Here is a 27,020-nt window from a genome sequence, read left to right on the forward strand (position 1 = left end):
AAAAAAACAAGTTTCTGTACAGTGAAGGAAACCATCAACAAATACAAAGACAGCCTACTGAATGGGAGAAGATATTTGCAAATCATATGTTCAATAAGGGGTTAATATCCAAAATATATAAGGAACTCACACTACTTTATAACAACAACAACAACAAAAACCACTCTGATTAAAAAATGGGCATAGTATCTGATTAGACTTTTCTTTTAAAGAAGACATACAGAGGGCCAAAAGACATGTGAAAAGATGCTCAAGATCTTTAATAATCAGGAAAATGCAAATCAAAACCACAATGAGATATCACTTCATGCCCACCAGAATGGCTGTTGTCAAAAAGCTCTCCTGCAACACTCATCTACTGTTAGCGGAAGTGTAAATGTTACAACCGCTGTAGGCAACAATGTGAAGGTACCTCAAAAATTAAAAATGGAGCTGTCACATGAACTAGCAATTCCACTTTTGGATATCTAGCCAAAGAAAACGAAGACAGTAAGTTGAAAAGGTGAATGCCCCCTCCCCATGTTCATTGTGGCATTATTTATAATAGTTAAGTTTGGAAACATCCTAAGTGTCCATTTATGAATGTATGGATAAAGAAGATGTGGTACATATATATGATAGAATACTACTCAGTCATAAAAACAGAATGAAATCTAGCCATTTGCAAAAACATGAATGGACCTTGAGGATATTATGCTGTGTGGTTTACTTATATGTGGAATCTGAAAAGTCAAATAAAACCGAACCCAGACTCATAGATACAAAGAACAGGTTGGTGATATTTTATTAACTCTGTTTGCTAAATATGATAACTAAACATATTGCAGTTAATATTTTGCAGTATATACAAATGTTGCATCTCTGTGTTGTATACATGAAACTATAAAATTTCATGTTATAGTTAAATGAAAAAATTTAAGTTTATAAAATCATTCTCTAACATTTTCATATTTTCATGGCTTGTAGAGGATTAAATGTACAATTATTTCATCAAATTGGATTTTCATAGAGTTAGTCATATTTCAATGCTAATTATTTAAACTAATTCTTGGTCAATTTTTAAGCAGAACAAGGGAATAAAAAAAGTTTCCTGAAGCCAGTAGCATGTATTTCTTTCAGTCTGGGTTTTGTATTGGGGAAAGTGGTATAGTGACCAGAGTAAATAAAAATTTATTTTATCAGGATTATTATAAAAGTCTAGTAAAAATAAATGGATGATATATTTTGTTGAATTTTCTTGCTCCTCTTCCTGTTTCTTCTGGCTCTTTCTATATAGTCTTAACTTCTTTATTATTTAAATATGAAATATTGATGTGATTACTCCTGGCAGCAGGTGATTCTTTCTGCTAATTGCTGCTCAGTCCATTTCAGTTATTGGAAATAGAGATATGTCACACTGGTGGGCTGCATGTGTATTCAGAAGTTATCGAGCTTGTTTGTTACTTTAAGTAGATTACAGTATTTAGATTGTTTTCACTGCTATGTGTAAAGATGCGCATCAGTGAGCTTTGGTTGATAATAAAGTGAAATTGATGCATTTTGATATACATCACCTAATATAAAATATTATGAACTCTGAGTGCTGCTGGGAAGTTGTCAGATCTTATGTGTGAAAGGTTTTTACCATCACTGTTACACATTAACTGGGCAAAGTTTAATATTAATAGCTCCTGAGAACCGTGGCTTTATTTCCTGTGTTTGGATTTTGTTTGCAACAATTTGGTTGCTTTTCTGTGTACAGTGGTTGTGAGTATAGGCAAGACTGTGACAAGGTTCTGGGCTCTTAACTTTGATGAACATCATGACATTTCCATCATGCTCCACTCAAAACAGCACAGATGCGAGTCTGGAAGTGGCATCCCCACTGCTCTCATGAGCCTTTGTTTGGAGAATACCCTGATTAACCCCCACCCTTCATGGTTCATTGACTCACTGATAGATCAAGTTTAAACTAGCACATATTAGCACATTTGCTACTAACAGAGGAACAGTTGGCCATTCTGTTTTACATTGCTGGTTCATTGAAAACTGGCATGCTAAAAAGGTCTATAGAGTATGAATTGAGAGTTTACCAAAGGATTGAGACCCAAGTCATTTGCGTATTAATTTTGAATCATATCTATATTTTAATCTTAGATTATCTTTTGGGGGGATGCTTATACTATTGTAAAATTATGACTAAATGATTTATCACTTTCAGATTCATTTTTTCAAGGAGTTCAGGGGATTTATATGTCTCAATACAGCTTTCATAGTAAACAGTTTGTCATAATTGAATGAAAGAAGAACAAGGTTGTGGCTGCCTGATGCTTCCCATCATCTCATTCTAAAAATCTCTTCTGTAGAGTTCTTTGTAGCCAATAATTTACAGAAATTTTTACAGTGAACTATATTTCTATACCTAGGGCTTCCCAGATGGCTCAGTGATAAAGAAACTGCCTGCCAGTGCAGGAGGCACAGGTTTGATCCCTGGGTGGGATTGACCCCCTGGAGAAGGAAATGGCAACCCGGGCCAGTATTCTTGCCTAGAGAATCCCTTGGACAGAAGAACCTGGCGGGCTTTACATGGGGGGCGGGTCATGGGGTTGCAAAGAGCTGGACACGACTGAGCGACTGAGCACAGTAGCACACACATACTGATATTTCTGTATCACATGGAAATGTTTACTGATCTCTTGTTTGGGCAAGAGGTCTAGAATGCATGTCTATTTCCTCACAAACACATTTTAAAATTGTCTCCTTTTTCTTTATTTGTTGTTACTGCTGTTATCAATAAATAAATCACATTTCATAAAACAGAGAACTTCTTCCTCTTTCCAACTTTCTTAACCTAGTCTTCAAAGTCTCCAGTTTCTTTCCTTACTGTTCTTTTTATGGAAGATAGATTCACCAGATCATTTGGCAATGTCACCTGGTGAATTCTTTCTTGGCTTCATTGTTAACACACTGGAGCCATCCTTGGCTACCTGCTTCTTTGCACTGTCCTTTTGCTTGTGAGATGATAGAGCACGAGTGCCCTGCTGGTGCTGAGGATGGCACTCCCAGTCTAAGCCTAAGATGGAACAATTGAGATTGTTTTCAAAACCAGCTAGTGCCATGGGGACTAAAGGCAGTTTCTTCCTGGCCCATTTTCTGATTATTTAATAACCGCTGAGTTGTTTCAGAAGGCAAACTGATTAATTTTCAGTTCTAAGCCAAAGGGTTAAGTATTTGTTTTCATTGTTGCTATAGATTTAATTTAGAAAAGATTTTACCCAGTTCTTAAATATAATTCTTCTGCTAGGTTTAAGTTTGTATATATAGGAAGTAAATATGAGATAGAGATTGAATTATTTTTTAAAAGCTTAACAGCAATAAGAGGTTGTTAGATTTTTCATGCTAAGTGTTTCTTTCAAAGGATATAAGTTCAAATTTGCTGACATAGTGAATGCAGGACTTTAATAGCATCCTATTTTAGGACTTTAAATAGCCCTGCTGGAATTCCATCACCTCTACTGGCTTTATCGGCAGCAGTGCTTCGTAAGGCCCGTTTGATTTCATACTCCAGAATGTCTGACTTGGAATGGGAGATGACACCATCATGGTTATCCAGATCATTGAGATCTTTTTTGTACGGTTCTTACATGGTAATTACATGGGGGGTATTTTCCCCAGAAATAGTTCAGTAAGCATCACTTACAAAAATTCTACAAATAGCAAAATATCATTATCCTACCAAATGAATGAGCAATAGTTGTGTTTATTATCATCTAATACCTGGTCCACATTGAAATTTCCACCCTTTTCCAAAATGTCTTTTATAGCTGATTTGTACCAATCACTGTCCAATCTATTAAATACATTTAAACTGTAACACTACAACATGCCCCTCCTCATCTTTTTTATTCTCTTAGAAACTCTTAGCCCATTTACATACAGATGATTGGTCCTTATTCTCAGAAATTCTGATTCAGTGGTTCTGGTGTGGGCCTTTCTAATGAGTTGTTGGGGGATGCCTGGCTGTCATTTTGGAGATCACAGACTTTGAGTAGTACTGCTAGGCCCCATCTGATTGTTCTCGGGGGCATCATTTAACTTGTTCTTTTATTCCCTGTATTTACTATAAGCTGAATTTTCAATCTAAAGACTTAATTAGATTTATGTTATAAATTTGGGGCAAGAATACTCCATAAATGATATGTGTACTTCATATTTTATCATCTCAGGTGGTACATAGTGTCTGACTTCCCACTATTAATGAGGCCAAGATGACTTCCCAAGGCTAAGATTGATCCCTGAATCAAGGAGGTGAAAGCTTGATCCCTCTGTTGTAATGTCTCTATTTGAAACTAGTAGATAATTTGTTGAGTGATACTCAGGGACCAAGGGAATGTCTAGTCTTCAGTAAATATTTCCTCTAATGATTTTAACATGTGTTGATTATCCTTGCCTGAAATGATTATTTAACTAGGTGTAGATCATAGAGATTTTCTAATTCAATCATTCTTCCTAAATGAGTGCTATTCTTTTTTAAAAATGATGTTGCTTCTCCCAACTGGTACTATGTGGTTAATGGGAAGTATAGTGCATATTGGGCTTCCTGGGTAGCTCAACTGGTGAATAAACTGCCTGCAATGCAGGACACCCCGGTTTGATTCCTGGATTGGGAAGTTCTCCTGAAGAAGGGATAGGCTACCCACTCCAGTATTCTTTGGCTTCCCTGGTAGCTCAGATGGTAAAGAATCCACCTGTAATGCAGAAGACCTGGGTTGGGAAAATCCACTGGAGGAGGGCATGGCAACCCATTCCAGTATTGTTTCCTGGAGAATCCCCATGGACAGAGGAGCCTGGCAGGCCACGGTTCATGGGGTTGCACAGAGTTGGACACAACTGAGCGACATAGTGCGTATTAGAAAGGCGGGATAAATCCTTAAGTAATTATTCAAAGTAAAGTGAAGTTTCTGACTGGAGCAAGTGGAAGGATGAAGTTGTCATTTAGTGAGAAGGGTAAGATGGTGGGTGGAAAGACCAGGTTTGATGGGAAAAAGCAGAATTTTAGTTATGAAAGCGTTAAACTTGAGATGTCTAGTAAACATTTGTATTGATCAAAGTTCAGTTGATTCAAAACAAAAATATTCTAGCTATTTTAAATAGAAAGCTGTTTTGTACAGATAATGTTGTTAAAAGTCTAGAGGAGAAGGTTCTAGTGCATCAGCTATGCTGGTGGCCTACAGCTGTTGCTGCTTGGCTTTCCTCATTCCTCCCCCACCCCACTTATTTGGCCTCGTGAGATGTTTTCTCTGACCATTTGACTAAGGGAAACAAATGTTCAGAGACAGCTCTGCATGGTATAATAGAAGTGACCTCCTAAAGTGTTACAACCCCACCTGAAAGTGTTCTTAAAAGATAGTAGGGAAGGGAGATCCTTCTGGTGGTCAGAACTTTGGTTGATATAAGTTGTTATGGAGTGATGGCCAGAGAGATTAACATGTCTCAATGCATGATCAGTGGTTAAGAGCTTGGCCAAATAGTTGGAAGTAAAAATTTGCAAGGTTGGTGACAAATGTATAAAGCCAAAGTATATGAATGACTTTCACAGAATAAGAACAGATATGAGATTTATGTTTTATGTAAATGCTTACCAAAGAAAATTTATTCTAGAAGAGAAAATAACCAGGTAGGCAACATGCTCCATTCTATAGATGTTTGTCAGCATCTTTTCAGAGCACATCTAGGCTTGTACAATGAACATATAAACAAAGAGGCCTTAAGGCAGGAAGTGGAAAAATATAGGGATTTAGCAATAAGCACGTATATTCACTAAGGCTGATTTGATTATCACCATTTTGTTGAGTACTCTATTTGCAGACAGATCAGTCTTGAGCCCTGGACATCCCAGAGCAACCTAGTCAACCACTTGATGGGCGACTGATACATTGAATCCTCTCTTTTGTGAAAAGTCAGTGTCTTGGCCTCATTGCTACCAGTGCTTACATTTGGTATGGATTTGGATTTATTGTTCACCATGTTTCTGCCAGTACTACCATTGGTGACTCTCCTAAATACATTGTTTAGTGAATTTACACCTTATACAATGCTGCTTTGATCACAGGACTCATTCACATCAAGAAAAGTAAATCAGTTGGGTGAGCAGTGTGGGATTCACTAGTCTTAACCACATTTCCTATTTTATTATATTGTCTTCCACTTGGGAGACTAAATCTTGTGATAGTAAAACAGTTTTTAGTTCCATAAACAGAATACATAGGTCTATGGACCAGTGAATGAGTGAAGGTAAGTGTCATCTCTTTTCTTCACCTTTGTTTCCCACTGATAGTATTTTTTGCTTCTGGTCTCTATGACTTTGAACTCTGCTAATTTAGAGTTTTTAGTTTAGAAGAATACTTCCATATGGGAAAATGATAATGGTTCAATTGAACTGGACATTGAAACTACCTGGTCACATTATTGAACCATATGACTGAACCAGCAAATGAAAAAATAATAATAATGCAGTTGCTTTGCTGGCAAAGGTGATCAGTTCTGATTATCAGGGGGAAATAGTGTTTCTGCTACTCAATAGGAGGACCACATCTGGAAACCGGCAGGCAACCTGGACTGCCACTTAGGAGTGGGATGAAATGAATAAACACATAGTCCGGGAAAATAAAAATGGCCAAGCTGACTCCAGGAGGCATAGAAAATGTAAACAGATGAATTACAACCAAAGAAGTAGAAATTTTTTTGTTACTTCTTAAAACAAAAACAAAAACACCCCACCAACTCTGACATTTTCATATGAATATGTACCATACCTTTAAGGAATAAGAAACTTCAATATTATTTAAACTATTCTGGAGCACAGGAAAAGAATGAAAACCCCCAGATTTTATTTATAGAGCTTGCATGGAATTAATACCAACATCTGACAATCAAGTCCAAAACAGGAAAAGTATAGATTGCTTTTACTTAAGAGTGTCAAGCAACCCTTAATAAAATAAGGAGAAATGGCTATGTTATGAGCATAATAAATATGTGTGCTTAGTTGCTCAGTCATGTCCGACTCTTTGTGACCCCATGGGCTGTAGCTTGCCAGACTCCTCTGTCCATAGGGATTCTCCAGGCAAGAATACTGGAGTGGGTTGCCATGTCCTCCTCCAGGGGATCTTCCCAACCCAGGGATCAAACCCAGGTCTCCTTCATTACAGGTGGATTCTTTACCATCTGAGCCATATACATCTCATTTTATTTTACATTTATTTATTTTAATTGAAGGATAATTACTTTACAAGATTTTGATGATTTTTGCCATGCATCAACATGAATCAGCTATAGTCATACATGTGTCCTATCCATCCTGAACCCTATCCTATTTCCCTTCCCATCTTATCCCTCCAGGTTATCACAGAACACTGGCTTTGGGTGTCTTACATCCTACATCAAACTCATACTGTTTATCTATTTTACATATGGTAATGTATATGTTCCAATGCTATTCACTCAAATCATCCCACCCTCACCTTCTCCCACAGAGTCCAAAAGTCTGTTCTTTACATCTGTGTCTCCTTTACTGCCCTGCATGTAGGATCAGTTACCATCTTTCTAAATTCTATATATATGTGTTAATATACAGTACTTGTCTTTCTGACTTACTTCACTCTGTATAATAGGCTCCAGTTTTGTCCACCTCATTAAAACTGACTCCAATGTGTTCCTTTTTATAGCTGAATAATATTCTATTGTGTATATGAACCACAAGTTCCTTATCCATTCATCTACTGATGGACATCTAAGTTGCTTTCATGTCTTAGCTATTGTAAATAGTGCTGCAATGAACATTGGGATACATGTGTCTCTTTCAATTCTGGTTTCCTCTGGGTGTATGCCCAGCAGTGGAATTGCTGGGTCATATTGCAGTTCTATTCTCAGTTTTTAAAGGACTCTCCATGCTGTTCTCCACAGTGGCTGTACCAGTTTTCATTCCCACCAACATTGTAAGAGGGTTCCCTTTTCTTCACACCCTGTCCAGAATTTATTGTTTGTAGGCTTTTTGATGACAGCTCTTCTGACTGACATGAGATAATACCTCATTGTGGTTTTGATTTGCGTTTCTCTGATAATGAGTGTACATCTCATTTTAAAGCTTACATGAAGACATATGTGAAGGGAGTCCCATTGAGCTCTGGAACTGACAAGGGTATTCTTCCTCAGCACTGTTTGTCACATTCTTCTGGTGAAACCAACCAGTGCAAGTAGAGTAGAGAAAAAATGTGGATCTGTATGCCAGTTGGAAAGGGAAAAGTGAAATTACCATCTTTTGAAGATGAAACAACTATCAGCCTGGAAAATCCAAGAGAATAAAAGGAAATCTATGATGGACAATGAGAAAATTAAATGCTAGGTATAGAAATAAATAGTTTTGATATTTGCTGTTAATATTTGGTGAGGAGATGGAGTTGGAAACATATTGATGGCAATAACAAAAAAGATGAAAAACATAGACTTGTTCAGCATTTATCTGAAAAACATTTAACGTGGTACTGAGGGACACAGCAAACTTAAAATGGAAAAGCATACCTGTTTCTGTAAAGAAAGACTGAATCTCATAAAAGTGTTATTGTCCTTAAGATAAATTACATTTAATGTAATCGCAATAAAATGCCAGTAGAATTTTTTCATACTAGACAAACTGATTTTAAAGATCATGTGTAAAAATCGACGTGGAAATTCTTAAAAATAGTAAAGAGAGACCGACTGTTCCAGCTAGTAAGTCATGTTATGAAACTATTATATTTAAAACGTTATGATACTGACATGAATAAATCAGTAGACCTCAGACAAGACACTTAGATTCAAACACATCCAGAAACCTAGTATATATAAAAGTGGCATTTGAAATCTGTGGGAGAAAGATGGATTATGTCATGAATGATGTTGGGATAGATAGATAGCAATCTGGAAAAAAGTAAGGTCAGCTTTCATAAAATATGATATTGAGACCATCAAATTATTAGAAAAATACAGGGAAATTTTTTGTGACAAAGGGAGTTTTTAAATATGACACAAAACCCAGAAGCTATAAAAGAAGTGATATATTCAACTACAGGCACATAAAAATGAAAACTTTTAACATAGAGAAAACAGCATAATAAAATGAAAATCACTAAATGACACACTGGGGAAAATATTTGTAACTCATCTAACAAAAGGTTGATTTTTCTTACTGTATGGAGCACTGCTATAATTAACATGACAAAGAATACAAAGATTCTTTTTAAATATTGGCTAATGATCTAAACTGATAGCTCATGGAAAAATAAAAGCGGCTGTTAAACATTTTCAATGTTTCTCAACCCCCCCCCTTATAATAAGAGAAATATAAATTGAAATTAGAGTGATATGCAATTTTTTAATCCTTCAGATCATCAAAGATCAAAAAATTTGAAAATATGCAAGGTTGACAAGGGTGTAGGAAAACAGACACTCTTAAGTTCCTGGTGGTGTAAATTGGTAGTAAAAATAATAGGTAAACTGAGTACTGTGGGTCATGCACTTTCCTAAGCACTCTGTATTTACTTGTTTAATCACCACATGTACCTTATGAATGGTACTCTTATTAGCCCCTATTACAGATGAGGAAACTGAAGAACGGAGAAGTTAGACAATAACCCAAAATCACACATTCGGGCAAATGGAGGATCCAAGGTTTAAGATCGATTACTTTTACTCTAGCATTTACTTTTTTTTGGTCACAACTCTGAATTGTTTCTATGGCAAGTAATTTGGCAGTATACACTCTCAAATGTACATATACTTTGATATAGTGATTCTCCTTCTAAAAGTTCGATCTGCAGTTTTCTGTAAATAGATGCAAAATGACATTTATTGCAGCATTATTTGCAGTAAAGAAAGATTGGAAAAAACCTAAATACCTATCCCCAGGGAACTAGTTAATTAAATTGAGGTTCATATGAAGAAAACTAGGCAGCTCTAAATAAACTAAGATGGTACTCTGTAGTGATATGGAATCATCTCCAAAATATTGTAAAAAGAAAAGCAAGGCACAGAATAGTAGGTTGGGATGCTTCCATCTATGTAAAAAGTCACTAAACATATACATACATTTTCATATGTGCACAGAATAGATTCTCAATGATGCCAGTAGTTGTCTCTCAGGAAGGGAACTGGGTATCAGGGAATGAGCTGACTGATGAGATTTTGAATTCTCAGAGTACGGTGTGTATATTTTAATCTGTACAGAACATTACTCTGTATTTGTGTGGTTCTCAAATACAGAGACATTTGTATTGAGGTCACTTGGTGAAGAGTGTAACCAAGTGCCTTAGACCTGGATTCAGACTCCAACACTGGATGGTTAACTCAGCAGGAAAGAGGCTTTGGAACACCTGTGGCAACTTTACTTCTTCCCTGACTTTGACTGGAGGAAGGACAAAAATCCATAGAGCTCTATGTGCTTGGGGTAAGATTCGTCTCAACACCACTCTGCTCTCCAGTCTTAACTGCTGCACACAGGTTTTATCTTTTACACATGGTATTGCTGCCTGAAGTCCTTCATCAGTTAGACTTTCATCCCTCTAAGGCCCTCTCTGTGTACCCGCTGGCCTGACACTCTCCCCCACTCTCTTCAACTCCAGACACCATTTTATTTTGCCCTGTGGAATGATTCTTCATGAGCAAAATCTTGGAGAAAAACCAAGAGAGTTTCCAGTCTAATATGGAAGATTAATTAATAAATAAATGTAAAGTTACAATGGTGTATAACAATCAAGATTGGGAAGTACGTGGATTTGTGAAAATAAGTGATAAGGGGGAAATGACCTAGCTGAAATCACAAAGCCAAGGAGGTCCTGATAGGCTTTCCTGCTTTCCCCAGAAAGTGATAACTGAGGCGAGATCAAAAAAAAGAAGAGGAGGTTAACTGGGCAAAGAGGCTACAGTGGCAGATGGTGCAGGTGGGCAGCTCATGGGGAGAGCAGGTGCAAGGGCACTGTGGCAGAAAGCACATAGAAATTCAAGAAAATGAATGGAATAGGAGGAGGCTTGAGGAGGGAGCATGGATGGAGAGATGGTTGGGGACTTTTTAGTTATATCTCTTTATTCCACTTAATTAAGGACATTAAAAAGTCCTACTTTATTGGGTAGAGATCTCCATTCTGATTTCTAAATTTTGATATCAAATTGCTACCTAATTCATGTATACTTAGACTTTAGCTTCATAGTCATCATCTTAAGTTCATCTAAAAGAAAAAGAGAAATGAGAAAATGAATACATGCTCTGGTTTAAAAAAAAAAAAATGGCTTTGTTGACATGTATTTAAAAACCCCTTGATTGACCAGAATGCCTAAGGACATTTCTGATTAATTTAGTTTTCATTGCTATTGTTAACTGAGGCTTAAAATAAACTTATTTTGCTTAAATCCTTTTAGAAAGTCTTTAAAAATAATTTTAGCCCCTTTCCTGCCTTAGGTTTGTGTCAGAAAGATTGGATGGGATGTAGAGCATGCACTTTTATACATTTACATTTAAAGTCTACAAGCCTTCAGCTAGAATGTGCTTATCCTCACAAGCCGAAATGACTGTTTTTCATTTTCATGAATGTTTATTCCTTCACAGTCATGATATAGGAAGAGGGGGGAATAAAAGTTGGTTTGTATGACAGCATTTGGGGACTCCCATCTGGTGCTTAGACACCTTTCTTACTGGGTCTGTTACTGCTGGGGAAATGAGAGTATTCTAACAAACTTAGCAGGTAAGGGAAAATTTAACTAGATCTTAGTCTGGATTGTCTGGGGTTGAGAACAAGTTTCTAGTCCTTGCCATGTTTTAAAAGTGAGCCTTAGATTAATCTGCTTAGCCCTTCCTCATTAAAGGACACGAATACTGTCTGTGGCAGTTTTGTTTTGTTTTGACTTGATCCAGAATCACATACCTCATTTTGTGGTTGTCTCTTCAGTCTCCTTTAATCAGGGACAGTTCCTCAGCTTTTGTCTTTCATAGTCTTGACAGCATTGACACGTCTAAGGCAGGTATTTTGAGAATACCCTTCCACTTGGGTTTGAGTGTTTCATCATATCAGGTCCACATTATGCACTCAGGGCAGGAGTCCCACAGAAGTTGCGTGTCTTAGTGAGGTGCATGGCATACATGAGACATGTGTGTCTGTTTGTATCACTCAAAGTGTTGTTAACTTTGATTGCTTGACTGAGGAAATGTCTGCCAGTTTTCCCTGCTGTAAATATCCTTTTTATCTCCTGTAAATAGAAGAATAGGGAGCGACAGAGTTTAAAAATAAGTAAATATTTTGTTCCCCAACTGACTGTCATCACTGATGGTTTTAGCATCTATTGCTGATTCTTGCTTAGATCCATCATTATTATAATGGTCAAAAATATTGATTTTGTAACTCTTTAATTTTTCTATGTTTGTTTTTCTTCTATAAGACAGTTTTTCCTTCTTCTTTCTTCGTGTGTGTATTTAGTGTTGTTGTTTTTAAAGAAACATGGCTCCTGGAGTTTGTTTTTTTAATTAATTTATTTTTTTAATTGAAGGATAATTGATTTTAAGAATTTTGTTGTTTTCTGTCAAACCTCAACATGAATCAGCTATAGGTATACATATATCCTCTCCTACTTGAACCTCCTTCCTGTCTCCCTCCCCACCCACCCCTCTAGGTTAATACAGAGCCCCTGTTTGAGTTTCCTGAGAGATACAGCAAATTCCTGTTGGCTGTCTATTTTACATATGGTAATATGAGTTTCCATGTTTCTCTCTCCATACATCTCATCCTCTCCTTCCCTCTCCCCATGTCCATAAGTCTGTTCTCTTATGTCTGTTTCCCCATTGCTGCCCTGCAAATAAATTCTTTGGTACCATCTTTCTTGATTCTGTATGTATGTGTTAGTATACAATGTTTATCTTTCTCTTTCTGACTTACTTCACTCTGTATAATAGGCTCTAGGTTCATCCACCTCATTAGAACTGACTCAAATGTGTTCCTTCTTATGGCTGAGTAATATTCCATTGTGTATATGTACCACAACTTCTTTATCCATTCATCTGTCGATGGACATCTAGGTTGCGTCCATGTTCTAGCTATTGTAAATTGTGCTCCATAGTATGTATGGTATGTTACTGTCTTTATTCCATTTTATGTTGCCCCAGGTTTGGCCAGTGTGAATCCTGAGACACTGAGTCTTTTATAAGAGATTTTTGTACAAATGATATAAAAAATAGATAACAGATGGAGAGAAGATGGATAACCTAGGAGCAAGAAGCCTGAGAGGTGAACCTGTTGGTGATCAGGAGGGGCTTCAGAGAAGAAGTGGTATTTGAAGTGAGCTATGCAAAAGTGGTTGCCTTTTCATAGGATTGGAGATGAGGCAGAGTGGAAAGGGAAACTGAATGGAGGAAGACTGGACAGACCTGGTGTTCAGCAAGTAATACAGTGGGTCTAGATCATGAAGGGGAAGCTGGACTGAAACAGAAAACCCTCTGTGCTTAGTTTGCTTCTAGCATTTTCTGTGCAGGTCTCACACCTTGGTATTTTCTTCCTGGATCTCCTTTTGCTGTTTGGGGGAAGGGGGAGGATGAGGTGTGAGGCAAGAGGGAATTGCAAGTGGTGGAAAACAGCAGCGTAAGCCCAGAGCCTTACTCAGATGTTACTTTCTCCGGAAGCCCTTTTACAGATTCCTAATAAGACCCTCCTCTCTGCACTCCCAGGGCACTTTGTGCCTCTGTGTTAACAGATCTGTTCTGTCTTGTACTGTTTCTGTTTGTGGATACGTCTTCCCCCTTTGAAGCATGAGCCACATACTAATCACTTCCCCTCTTCCCAGTACTCAGTACAAATGGTCAATAAGTATGTCTTGAATCTGTGTGAAAGGAAGGAGAGAGGGTAGGTTGGAGTCAGTTGGGGGAAGGTTCTAGATGTCATTTTCTGGGGTTTAGGCTTGCTCCTCAGGCAGAGATAGGCCCTGGAGCTTTGAACCAGTGCAGGGCTGCTGGGAGCTAGAAGGTCTGAGGATGCAGTGGAAGGGGGAGGCTGCAAGACACCTGTGAGTAGCCAGAGACAGCCAGCCAGGAAGGGCAGAGGTGTGGAAGCAAACAGCTATCACCACACAAATCTGGGCACTCATTTGAATATAGGAATTGATTGAAAGGGGGAAAGAAGGAGTTGAGCATGGCTTTGAGGTTTCAAGACTGGATAGTTAGCAGATTGGCAGAGACCTCTCACCAAAACAGGAGCCCAGAGCCAATTACAGAAGAACAAGGAGTTCAGCATCGTCCAGTTCAGTCCTTAGCCAAGACTCTCCCTGAATTCAAACAATATGATTCATTGAACATTTTTTATTATATAAATTATGGTAAGAAAATGTTGTCTCTGCTGGAGGCACAAAAACTGACATGAGCGTAATGGGCATTTCCCTTTTGGCTTTTGTAACGGTTTCATTAAAAATGGATGCTAGTAACTGCTTTTCTAACCCTGAAGCATGGCCCAGTGAGAGCAGCTTACCATGAAAGAAATAGTTGTCAGCTTTCCTCTGGCTCCTCTGTCCCCTCCTGCCCCTTCCTAACAACAGAAAATTTGCTTTGCACCTGCTCCAACTGGGCTCTAAGTGATAAGCATCTTACAAGCCCAGAAAATTGTAGTATCAAATCTCAGCTCCAACTGTGAGGCAGCACCATATCCCCGGATCCCACTGAGAGACGTTGCTTTTCTGGTTCCCCAGGGAAGAGTTCTTTCTCTCCGGCCCCCTTTCAGGTTTGAACTCTGACCTAAGCCTTCTTTTTAGCTCCCAACATGCATTGCTCTGGAGCTGGCCCTGACCTAGCCCCGAATCCTCCACCCTGAGCTCACCAGCAGGTCAGCCCTGGGTAGCCCTGGGGTCACCGGAATACCCAATTCCACTAATGAGCATATTTATCCAAGGAGAGGAAATGGACTTTCCTATTTGTTACAGCCTATTGCTTCCCCTCCCCACCCCTCACCCCACGACCAGAAACAGGTGCTTAAGAAACATCGGATATATTCACTATTATTGGTGATTTGGTAAATATACATAAAAATCATCTAATATTCACAAAGCTGTTTTCATTCACACCTTCCTTCATAGGTTAAAATGCTTCGTTATAACTCAGAACTGAACTTTAAGAGGGATATTCCTATTTCATTTCTAGGGAATGTGAAATGTTTGAAAATAATGCTGTATTCAGGAAAGCACTCGCCAGGATTTCAAATAAAAATAGCAAATACTAATTAAATAGGTGTATAACATTCTAACTGGCTTTAGTCTGTGGTTTAAAGGGAAAGAAAAAAGTGCTGCCAGAGAGTTGATAATTTCTGTCTTCATATTTTCCTCTTAGGTTTTTCAAACAGACCAAAGTCATTAAAAATACTCCTTAACCCCCAGAGCCACAAAAAGGAAGCTACTCAGGTCTATTATGAAAAGGTTGAACCACTGTTGAAGATTGCGGGAATAAAGACTGATGTAACAAGTAAGTATTTTCAGAACATAATTTCAACTTTAAAACAAAAATCATACTTGAGGAAGCAAGATAACCTTGAGTTTGTTCTTGAGTCAAATTTAGAAAGCTACATGTAATATCTAAAGCTTGTTTATGTGCTTTGATAACTTACTGCAGCCAGCTACAGGATTATAATTCAATTATTGTGTTTCAATTGTATTATTTTTATTAGAGTATCAGTATTGTCTCTTTAGACCCTTTTCAGACTTTAAAAGTTATTAGATATCATATTTAAGGGGGCTGCACATGTTTCAGTATCTTCATTGAGATGCTGGCTTCTTGCACATTATCTCTGCAGTTCAGCAGTGATTGACTTTTGCTCACTTGAATGTTAGATGTCTTCCATGAAATCCTTCATTAGGTGGTTTTTGTTCTGACTCTGACCCCTGCTGGTTGGGTCAAAACTCAGCACTTAACTGCTGATTTTAGATGACTTTGGAGAAGCCAGAAGCTTAAAATCATTGTCTAAAACAAGAGAGGTGCTTAGATTTGTGCGCAGGAAAACAGAACTTTGTTAATGCTGAAGTTCATAGAAAGAAGATAGTAAAATTCTTTTCAGCTGTTAAAATTTGGTGACCAAATTCCTTTGATTGCTTGGCGGTGGTGGTTTATTCGCTAAGTTGTGTCCAACTCTTGTGATCCCATGGACTGTAGCCTGCCAGGCTCCTCATCCATGGGATTCTCCAGGGGAGAATACTGGAGTGGGTTGCCATTTCCTTCTCCAGAGGATCTTCCCAACCCAGGAATCTAACCCGGGTCTCCTGCATTGCAGGCAGATTCTTTACCAACTATGAGCTACGTGAAGTGAAGTGAAGTCGCTCAGTCGTGTCCGACTCTTTGCGACCCCATGGACTGTAGCCTACCAGGCTCCTCCATCCACGGGATTTTCCAGGCAAGAATACTGGAGTGGGTTGCCATTTCCTTCTCCAGGGGATCTTCCCTACCCAGGGATTGAACCCGGGTCTCCCACATTTATAGGCAGACGCTATACCGTCTGAGCCACCAGGGAAGCTATGAGGGAAGCCCAAAGATTTCCCTAACCGGGAATTGAACCCCAGCCACGGCGTTGAAAGCACTGAATCCTAGCCACTAGACCACCAGGGAGCTGCTTTGATTCCTTAGAGACTCTTATTTTTCCCAAGGGGATGAGGTGAGGAGGGTTGATGTTGTTGTGAATCACAACAACATCTGGTTTTACTTCTAGGTAGTTTGTTCTGGTTTTACTTCTAGGTAGCTTCTATTTACACTTAACAGATAATATAAATGTGTAGTGAATTTTAATTGATGAGGAGCGTTGCATAAGCTTACTCAGGATACAAGGCCAGAAGGCACTTGGGATCTCCTAGTCCCAGTTATAAGTTTCCGAGGAAAGTGCCCAGAGTGACCTGGCTTTGCTCAGCTGCAACTAAGGGAGATGGGTCTCACGATGTAAGTAAGGTTTAAAACCTACATCTCATGATTTGATGGATGGGTATGTCTATGTGTGCTATGCCCACAGTATTTTGGTATTTGTTTCATTAACCTTGGCTTCATCTTAAATATTGTCCTTTCCATTACTGTAAAATGCTTGCCAGTGAATTTGGTTCTGCTTTATTCACATCTAGTGGGATGGGAAGAGGTGTGCATATGTGAGAGATTCAACATGTTTTAATCCTGAATGAGGATTAAAATTTTTTCTTATTAATTTGACTCTTCTAATGTATTACATATGCTGCACCTGGAGCACTTTCTTAAGCAGCAAGACCCTTCCTAGGAGATGCAGTGGGACCCGCTTCTCCTAAAGGCTGAGGACCCCTGAACTGAAGTTGGGAAGACTCCCAACAAGGTGCACAAGAGGAAATCTGAGTCCAGATTAAGGATAAATCTTTAGTGCTACACTTGGGAGTTTACTGTTTGTGCATTGATCCCAAGGTGCTGTACATTTTTTATCATGGTGTTGTGATTTAGTTTAGCAAAGATGATTATGTCATCAGGATAAACATCAGAAAACATGAAGGAGACATTGGAGGAAAGAAAACCAGCCTATGAGGCTTGAACTAAGGTAGAGGAAATGATAGGAATGTGCTTGCCTTCTTAATAATTGTATTGGAGAGAAAAATATTATGTCTAGAAGCTTTTTCCCCTAAAATATAAATGTTATCAAATATTATATTTAGTTTAACATAAAATAAAATTAGAATATTACATAAATGCAAATTTAGAATTTATTTACATATTTGTACAGTATGGCTAATTAATAGCTGCCTAACACTCCTGCTGCAGGCAAAATTATAAAATTACATCTTTTGCATTTGGGTATGTATATTGGCTTAATATTTATATTTTTAAAATGTTTCCTGTTTTATGTGAAAGACACAATAAACATATGGCTATCTGAAAAATTTTATCCTGCCTGTCTCACTGTATAATTTTGTAGTTTGAATAGGTCGTATATTTAAAACTACCTTGTATATTGTAAAGTGCTATAGAAACATGGTCATAATGTGGCATATTTTAGTTTCATAAATTATGTAATAATAAGATTCAACTCACACTTTTAAAAAGTATCTTTTATGAAAGAGTAAAGCAGAAAGAGTACAAATTTTCTGCATGTCCAGTGTGACCGTTGTTTTAATGTATGTTCTGTGCCCCACTGACTCCAAATGGACTATGAATTATGTAATAAATTCTATATGATGATGAATTCATTAAGAGAGTGCTGTATAATGAGGCATGATGTAAAACTTGTAACAAGATGTATTCATCATAAGGGCTTCCCTGGTGGCTCAGTAGTAAAGAATCCACCTGCCAATGCAGAAGACTCAGGTTCAATCCCTGGATTGGGAAGATCCCCTGGAGTAGAAATGGCAACCAGGTCCAGTATTCTTGCCTGAAAAATTCCACGGACAGAGGAGCCTGGTGGGCTACATACAGTCCATAGGGTCACAAAGAGTCAGACATGACTGAACACACACACAGACCATATGCTCCAGCAATTCCACACTTCTGGGTATTTAGCCAAAGGAAACAAAAACACTGACTCAAAAGATATCTGCACTCCCATATGCATTACAGCATTATTTCTTTAAAAAAATTTTGTTGGAGTATAGTTGCTTTACAATGTTGTGTTAGCTTCTGCTGTACAGCAAGGTGAATGGGTACATATAACCCCTCTTTTATGGATTTTCTTCTCATTTAGGTCACCACAGAGCACTGAATAGAGTTCCCTGTGCTATACAGTAGGTTCTCATTAGTATTTGTTTTATACATAGAAGTGTATATATGTCAGTCTCCCAGTTTATCCCACTCCCCTTTCCCCCTTGGTGTCCATACATTTGTTCTTGATATCGTGTGTCTGTTTGTGTTTTGCAAGAAGGTTCATCTGTACCATTTTTGTAGATCCCACATATATGCATTAATATATGATATTTGTTTTTCTCTTTCTGACTTTCTTCACTCTGTATGATAGTCTCTAGGTCCATCCACATCTCTTCAAATGGCACAATTTTATTCTATTTTTATGGATAAATAATATTCCATTGTATATATGTACCACATCTTTATCCATTCCTCTGTTGATGGACATTTAGGTCACTTCCATGTTCTGGCTGGGCTTCCCTGGTGGCTCAGAGGGTAAAGCGTCTGCCTGCAACGCTGGAGACCCAGGTTTGATCCCTAGATCAGGAAGATCCCCTGGAGAAGGAAATGGCAACCCGCTCCAGTACTCTTGCCTGGAGAATCCCATGGACGGAGGAGCCAGGTAGGCTACAGTCCACGGGGTCGCAAAGAGTCGAACACGACTGAGCGACTTCACTTTCACTTTCTTTCACTTTCATGTTCTGGCTATTGTAAATAGTGCTGCAGTGACCGCTGGGGCACATGTATCTTTTGGAATTATGGTTTTCTCTGGGTATATGCCCAGGAGTGGAATTGCTGGATCATATGGTAGTTTTATTGTTAGTTTTCTAAGGGACCTCTGTACTATTCTCCATAGTGGTTGTATCAATTTACATTCCCACCAACAATGTGCAAGGGTTCCCTTTTCTCCACACTCTCTCCAGCATTTATTTTTTGTAGATATTTTTATGATGACCAGTGTGAGGTGATACCTCACTATAGTTTTGATGTGCATTTCTCTAATTAGTGACGCTGGATATCTTTTCATGTGCCTGTTGGCCATCTGTATGTCTTCTTGGAGAAATGTCTGTTTAGGTCTTTTGCCCATTTTTTGACCAAGTTCTTTGTTTTTTGGTATTAAGCTACATGAGCTGTTTGTATATTTTGGAGATTAATCCCTTGTCAGTTGCTTCATTTGCAAATATTTTGTCCCATTCTGATGGTTGTCTTTTCATCTTGTTTATAGTTCTGTTTGTTATGAAAAAGCTTTTAGGTTTAATTAGGTTCCCATTTGTTTGTATTTGTTTTTATTTTTCATTACATTTTATTTTCATTACAATAGCCAAGACATGTAATCAGCCTAAGTGTTCATTAATTGATGAATGAATACAGAAAATGTGTGTATATGTATGTTTGTGTGTGTGTGTATATACATACACACACATATATATATACACATACACATGTACATGCCATACCACAGAATACTATTCAGCCATGGAAAAGAAGGAAATCTTGCCATTTGGGAAATATAAAAGGACCCTAAGTATACTGTGGTAAGTGAAATAAGTCAGAGAAAGACAAAAGCCACATGATCCCACCTATATGTGGAATATTTTAAAAAATTCGCCCAAACAAACCAGAACATGTAGATACAGAGAAGAGACTTCCAGAGGTTTGGTGGTGGGGGTGAAATGGTTGCAGGGTGTCAAAATAGTACAGACTTCCAGTTTAAAAAAAAGATTCTCACCACATTAATAATAGTATATTAATTTCATTTTGGTTCGTGGTGAAAGTCTCACTCCTTCTAAATATAGATCAGCATCTTTTGAAATCGTTGAGCTCAAGGAACATATCCCCTCTGCTGCTACTTTCTATGCAGTATCTTATCTAATAATCATATCAGAAGAATTGGAAGAACTTCAAAAAAATTATTTATTCCTAATAGCTTGATAGGTGAATCAAAGAACAAGAGTGGAAAGCCCATTCTGGCATATGATACCATTTCTTTCTCTTCCTCTCAAAGCAGAGCAGACTTTAAGAATTACATTGTTAAAGGTGTCAGAGGAATTCTGGACATCATAGGATAACTCATAGAACAATAAGATTAAAAAAATCAAGGCAGCTGAGAAATTAAACTGGAAAGAACTATGGAGGCCATCTAGTTCACTTTCTCTCCTATGATGGAGTGATGGATGTGGGGCACTCCACAGGCTGGGCCTGGGCATCCTGTGGTGGAGTCAGGACAATACTGATGGACATTCTTAACTGGAGTTCAGAGTCCCTGTGCCTCTGTGCGTATTAGAAAAAGGCACCTCCTTTGTCCTCACTTACTAACAGGTGCTCTTTCTTCTGGGCTGATGGAGTCCAAAGTCACCTAGCATATTGAATAAGAGTATTAGCTGGATTGCAAACCTACTTGATCCTTTGCCAAATGTCTGTGGGAAATGTAAACTGCAAGAAGAACTTGTGAGCTGATGTTTGCCTCCTTGTGACTTTCCGTGTTGACATTTATCTTTTGCGCCTGCTAAGTTGCTTCAGTTCTGTCCACCTCTTTGCGACCCTGTGGAGGTAGCCTGCCAGACTCCTCTGTCCATGGGGATTCTCTAGGCAAGAATGCCGCAGTGGGTTGCAATGCACTCCTTCAGGGGAATTTTCCCAACCCAAGGATCAAACCCGTGTCTCTTATGTCTCCTGTATTGGCAGGCGGGTTCTTTACCACTAGCGCCGCCATACAAAATAAATGAAATAAGTGTGTCCCATCTTGTGTGTACAGTCTTTGAGGTATTTGAAAACAGATATCATGTATTCCCTTGATCTCACTTGTTCAAGACAGGCAATTCCATTTTCTTCAGTCAATCTTTATAGTCACACAGCTCCTAGACCTTGTTATGTTCATCATCATTATCATGGTCAAAGACTCTTCTCTGAATGTAGCTTTGATCTCTGCCAGCTCAGGGCCCATGGGAGTGCTTTGTCACCAGATAATTTTACCTCCTGTCTGACCCTGGGCAGAGTTGTCAAGAATGTAGGGTTTATTGTCACTTTTTTCCCTCCTTCTGGGATCATGTGTTTAACTTTTGACACTTTTACCAAATCTCTTTGGATTCTTTCCCTTTGGCCCTTTATGTCTCTATTTGAAGCCTTCCCTTCCATGGAGATACCTCCTATTGTTCCTGATTTCACCCAGCAGAAAGCTAGGTGATCGGATAAAACTGTTAAAAAAGATGCTAGTCGGCTGAGGTATTACTCCCTCCCAATTATACCTACATGTTAACAAAAATCTGGATCGTAAGTGCTCACAAATCAGATCCAGCTAGAGAGAGAGAATTATGGGCGAAAAGTTCTTTTTATTATCCCTTGAATAATTATGGATATACATGACCAATCCATTTCTAATACTAGGATACCAGTTAGGAAGTTGGAATTTATCCCTGCGGACGATGAATAGTCATCAATGGAGTTTATGTAGGGAAGAGATATGATCAAAAATATGCTTACAAAAGATCATTCTGGCTAGAGTGGGTAAATAGAGGGAGACTGGAAAGGCTGATGTCGTTTGCATATTAAAAATGCTGGTGACTGGGTCTAGGGCACTGCCTTGAGGAATGTTGGGATGCAGCAGCATAATTAAAAGGCAGAAACAACTGGCTTTGGGCATAGAGTGGTTGCAGAGAGTAAAAGAAAGGGGTACTCTAGAAAGAAGACATTTCCTATCTTGGGTAGTGAGGAATGGATGATGGAACACTAAAAAGAATGATGTAATTGAGAGGCAGTGTATTTGAAGGTGAGAACGATGGCTGCTACTTGAACTTACTAAGTTTGAAGTGCCTACGAGACAGAAAAGAAAATGATGTTTCAGTATCTTACCCCGTTACAGACTTTTCTCACCAAACCGAGAAAGGTTTCTTTTATGTTAGAATCAAAACTCATCTGATTTAACTTTAGCCGGTTTCCTTACCACCAATCAATATCAACCTCAGGACATTACTTTTCTCCAATATTGTCTTTCTGCAGAAGTAATATTTAAACTGAAGGTTGAGGTGTATAGGGATCCCAGCAGTGAGAACTGTATGTTCAAAGAGTTGTAAACAATGAAAACTCCGAATTTCCTATATAAGAGAGGTGTCAGTCATATTGTCAAAGGAAGGTAGCTAAAAGAAGAGGCTAGTAGCTTTCTTGTGACAGTGCAGCTTCCTGGCAGCCCATGTTGATGTTTATTTGGAGTGATTTGAATCTGGCTCTTTCTGCTTCCAAAGCCCATAATATCCTGTATAAATACACGTTTTTATTCCTTCTAAATGGGGCTTCCCAGGTGGTTCCGTAGTAAAGAATCTGCCTGCCATTTCAGGAGACATGTGTTCGATCCCTCAGTTGGAAAGATCCCCTGGAGGAAGACATGGCAACCCACTCCAGTATTCCTGCCTGGAGAATCCCATGGACAAAGGAAGGTGGTGGGCTACAGTTTGTAAGGTCGAATAGAGTCAGACATGACTGAAGCAACTTAGCACGCACACACACATAGTCACATTTCACCTGTAAGATGAGAGGAAGAAATAGACTATTATTTCAGATTTTTTTGTAGTAAAAATATCATTTAACCAGAAGATAATTTGAAGGCTAATTTTGTTTTGACTGTAAAAAGCTTTACCAAAGCAATCGTTGGAATAAGACCAAGACTTGATAAACTGTCTCTTAGCATAAATATTTCTTCCCTAATACCCTTAATTATTCTTAATGTGTGTTTGTAAGACACTTTATTATTTTGCTTTTAAGGTTGCAGCTACTTACCGAAGTTACAGATGAATGATCAGCACACAGTCATTGATGATAACCTAAGTTTATTAATGTTGATATTTTATATTTTGTTTTCTTGTCACTTTCTTCTACATAGAATTTAATAGAGAGGTTTTATTACTGTGAATGTTAACAACATTTGAATAAACTGTGGGAAAATTACAATGTAATGCTGCTGGGTACAGAATGATTCTTTTAGACACCAAGACTAATAATTTTTAACAGTATCTCAAAACATTGTAGGAAAAGCTTGAACCATGCTGGCACCAGGGACAGACAGGCATGAAAGATTAATGTAATCTCTCATATAATGATGCACATTCTTACACAAAAAATCCATCTGCAGTGTCATGTCAGTCAGCAGAAATCTTTGATGGGTGGATACAGCTGGGCTGTCTCTTCTGGCAGAGCTGCCCCAGAAAATGCTAAATGCGGTTGGACCGCTTGGTGCCATCTGCAGTGTGCCAGTTTATCCTGTCTTCACTGGCATTTGCAGTACTGTATAGGGCATCATGACTGTAGAGACAGCGATAGGGAGTGACAGATTCATTTCCTCAGAGAATCTGGGCTCCAGTGGGCCTGTGCGCCACCCTCCTTGGCGTTGGGTCCGTTATCATTGGTGTTGGCTTGGCTTCACATTTTCACATCCAACTCCTCCTCTTTTTAGTCTAGCAGTTCCAGACACACATTCTTCTAGTATGTAAATCTTACACTAACCTTTCATGTAATTTATTCATGTAAGGTTGCCAAAACGATTTAACATTGACTATCTGATGCCAGCTAATATGCCTTATTTTCAAAATACTGCTGCTCCTAGGCTTCTGATTTAAAGGAAATGTGTCTTATTTAGGGAACACTAAACTGACAGGCACCAAGATAAATTATCTAATGGGATATCCCCAAATGACTTATGTAGTTGGAATAAATATATGACCCTCTTTTACATAAAGCTATAAAACACACTGGGCAAGTAACACTTAATCCTCCTTGCCATGATTAAAATATAAATATTCAAGAATAAATCTTGCTTTATGACCTGACCATATGTTTAGCATATTATTTTGCCAAACCAAGTTAAAAAGTGTAGATCATTTATTTAAAACTCTTATCTTTTTCTGTTTTTTTTTTCCTCTTCTAATATAGTAACAGAATATGAAGGGCATGCCCTGTCACTACTCAAAGAATGTGAACTACAGGGATTTGATGGGTAGGTTGTATTCTTCATCTACATATACCATAGAGCTTATGTTATTAAATATTTTCATTAGTTTTTAGCCACATATTTGGAACTTACAGTTTTTAACTATTTGTGATGTATATAATTAGGCTGTATTTCATTCATATTTGTGTAGTAACAGTTAATGATGATAATGTAACATGGCACAGTCATCTACCTCACAGGGTTGTGCATAGAAACACCAAAGGAGGGTGTAAATATAAGTACTGGGAAGTTACAGTGTGCTACCTCATACTTACCCTATGAACATATATTTGTGTCTAAAGTTCTTTGGCTTTAACCCTGTGAGTATCTAGAAAAGCATTGATGGAAGATAATATATTGGTCATATGGCATAACTATACCATGATCCTCTTCTGCAAATTTATTGATAGTATTAATAGCTACCCCCGGGTTAATTTGGCTATGATTGAGTGTAAATATTTTATAAAAACAAATGCATTATTTTCAGGATGAAAAAAATGTACTGATTTTACTTATCTTCTATAATTTAGTGGCTACCAAATAAGTGTGTTATTCATAGTAGGCATTAGAAACTGTTGTTTGCAATACATTGCTGGCATGTGTAGAAATTTTTCACTGGCATGCAAACATTAGAAACAAGGCAAGTGATGTATATTTCAATTGACATTTTAAAAATGTAGGTGAATCAATTTGCTAAAGTGCTGGATTGATGTACAAGACTAAAAGCATATTCTTTTAGGGAAGATTTTTTGCAAGGGTGGATGTTTCAGAGTTTTAAAAGGTGGCAGGCATGTGAATTATTCTGTCACATGGTGATGGCAGTGGGGGTGGGCAGCAATAGACTCACAATATCAGGAAGGGCATTTGGGTCTTTCAACTGTAATGAAAGGCTTTACTCCTCCTGAAAAATTATTAGAATATGTTAGAGAGGAAAGTGATGCAATCAGATTGGAGCATTGCCAAGGTCAGTTTTCAGAAATACTTACTATTTGGGGGTGAGGGAAAATATTGGATGAAGAAGAAAGTTTGGTAAGTAAAACATAATTTTTCAAAAAGGAATTTAATTGAAGGGAGTGAATCGAGATGGCAATGGTCTATAAATATTGAGCATGAAGAATATGAGGTAGGAGATTACTGCAGAGCCTTATACTTAGTGCTCAACAGATTGATTAATAGGCTACATTTAGGAAATTATCTTGCAAATATACAATTTAAGAGAAGTAATTGGGGGAATCATGCCTACCAGCTACCTACCTTAATTTGCTACATGGTCCTGAAACACAACTTGTGAATGTATAAGAGATATTGCATTGCAAATAAGTCATTGCTTTAAAACATGGTTATATAATAAGAATAACAGATATTGTAGGTATTACACCTTGTCTTGCCCTATTAACACTCTGAAGTATTCCAGGAAATGTGTTATCTATAAATAAGGTTCATTGGTAATTAACTGTGCAAGGATCAAGAAGAATTTTGCAGAATGGTGAAAAACTATAGCTTAAGTGCAATAGAATAATGTTTTCTCTTTACATGAACATACTTTTTATTTATTCCACATGGCAGGTGGTGTTATTTTGCAGTGTGGCACTCCAAGATCTGTAGATCCTTTAGTTATTACCTACATTTTTTTTCACCAAATAGTTTACCTAGCCATTATGTTAATTGAGCTCCAGTGATTTCACTCTATAGCATGTCAATTAATATAGGATTTATAATAATTTGAAATTTCCTTTGGAAGTCTTCTGTTTCTAAGATCCTTTAAATAGTTCATTTGGTTTTTTGAGTCCAGTTATTTCAGCAGGAGCTAAAATGGTGGTTGGGATAACTACCTTAATAAAATGGTCATTTTAAGTCATTCTACTTAGAATTACATAGAAAGGCATGTATATGAGGAGAGAACAGTGGAAACAGTTTCTGTAGGCACTTCCAGAGAACAATTTTCTAACAAGTAGAATTGTTTGAAAGTGGAACGCACTACATTCATGAGCACCCTATTCCTGAGTCTGTTTGATGAGTAGTTGTAGGAGTACTTTTTGAGAAATTGATATAAAAGACTCAAGGACAGGATGAGGTAACCCCAGGATTCTTTGGTATTTTGATGGAAGAGGGGCTCAACTTGAGCCTGAGGCATCTCTGCCTGTCTCTACTGGAGCTATTGATAGGGAGTGAGGACGAAATCACTTAAAGATTTTTAGACATAGACCAGAGATTAAAATCCTAGAGAAATTCGATGATATTATTCAAAAGCAAAATGATTTAGTAAATAACATTTAAGAAGATTATTAAGATTTTGAAGCTTTTTTTAATGATTTGCATATGTTTTTATGAAGACGCATTGTGACATATTCCTAATGCCAACAGGAACAGTGTATCAGTCCTCATGACAGCTAGTACGCA

General features: G+C 37.9%; 1 protein-coding gene across 9 annotated transcripts in view; it reads left to right on the plus strand.

Annotated features, from left to right (window-relative positions):
• The window catches only part of CERKL (CERK like autophagy regulator), a 144,990-nt gene that overhangs the window by 83,729 nt on the left and 34,241 nt on the right, over nucleotides 1–27,020 (plus strand). For all 9 annotated transcript variants that reach the window (XM_081581028.1, XM_081581033.1, XM_081581030.1 and 6 more), the window contains exons 3-4: nucleotides 15,365–15,496; nucleotides 24,563–24,626. In XM_081581028.1, the coding sequence (XP_081437154.1) occupies nucleotides 15,365–15,496; nucleotides 24,563–24,626 (196 nt within the window). The remainder of the gene's footprint in view (nucleotides 1–15,364; nucleotides 15,497–24,562; nucleotides 24,627–27,020) is intronic.

This window comes from Giraffa tippelskirchi, chromosome 3 (genome assembly GCF_054371585.1).
Source record: "Giraffa tippelskirchi isolate mGirTip1 chromosome 3, T2T-mGirTip1v1.2.pri, whole genome shotgun sequence".
Taxonomy (NCBI): domain Eukaryota; kingdom Metazoa; phylum Chordata; class Mammalia; order Artiodactyla; family Giraffidae; genus Giraffa; species Giraffa tippelskirchi.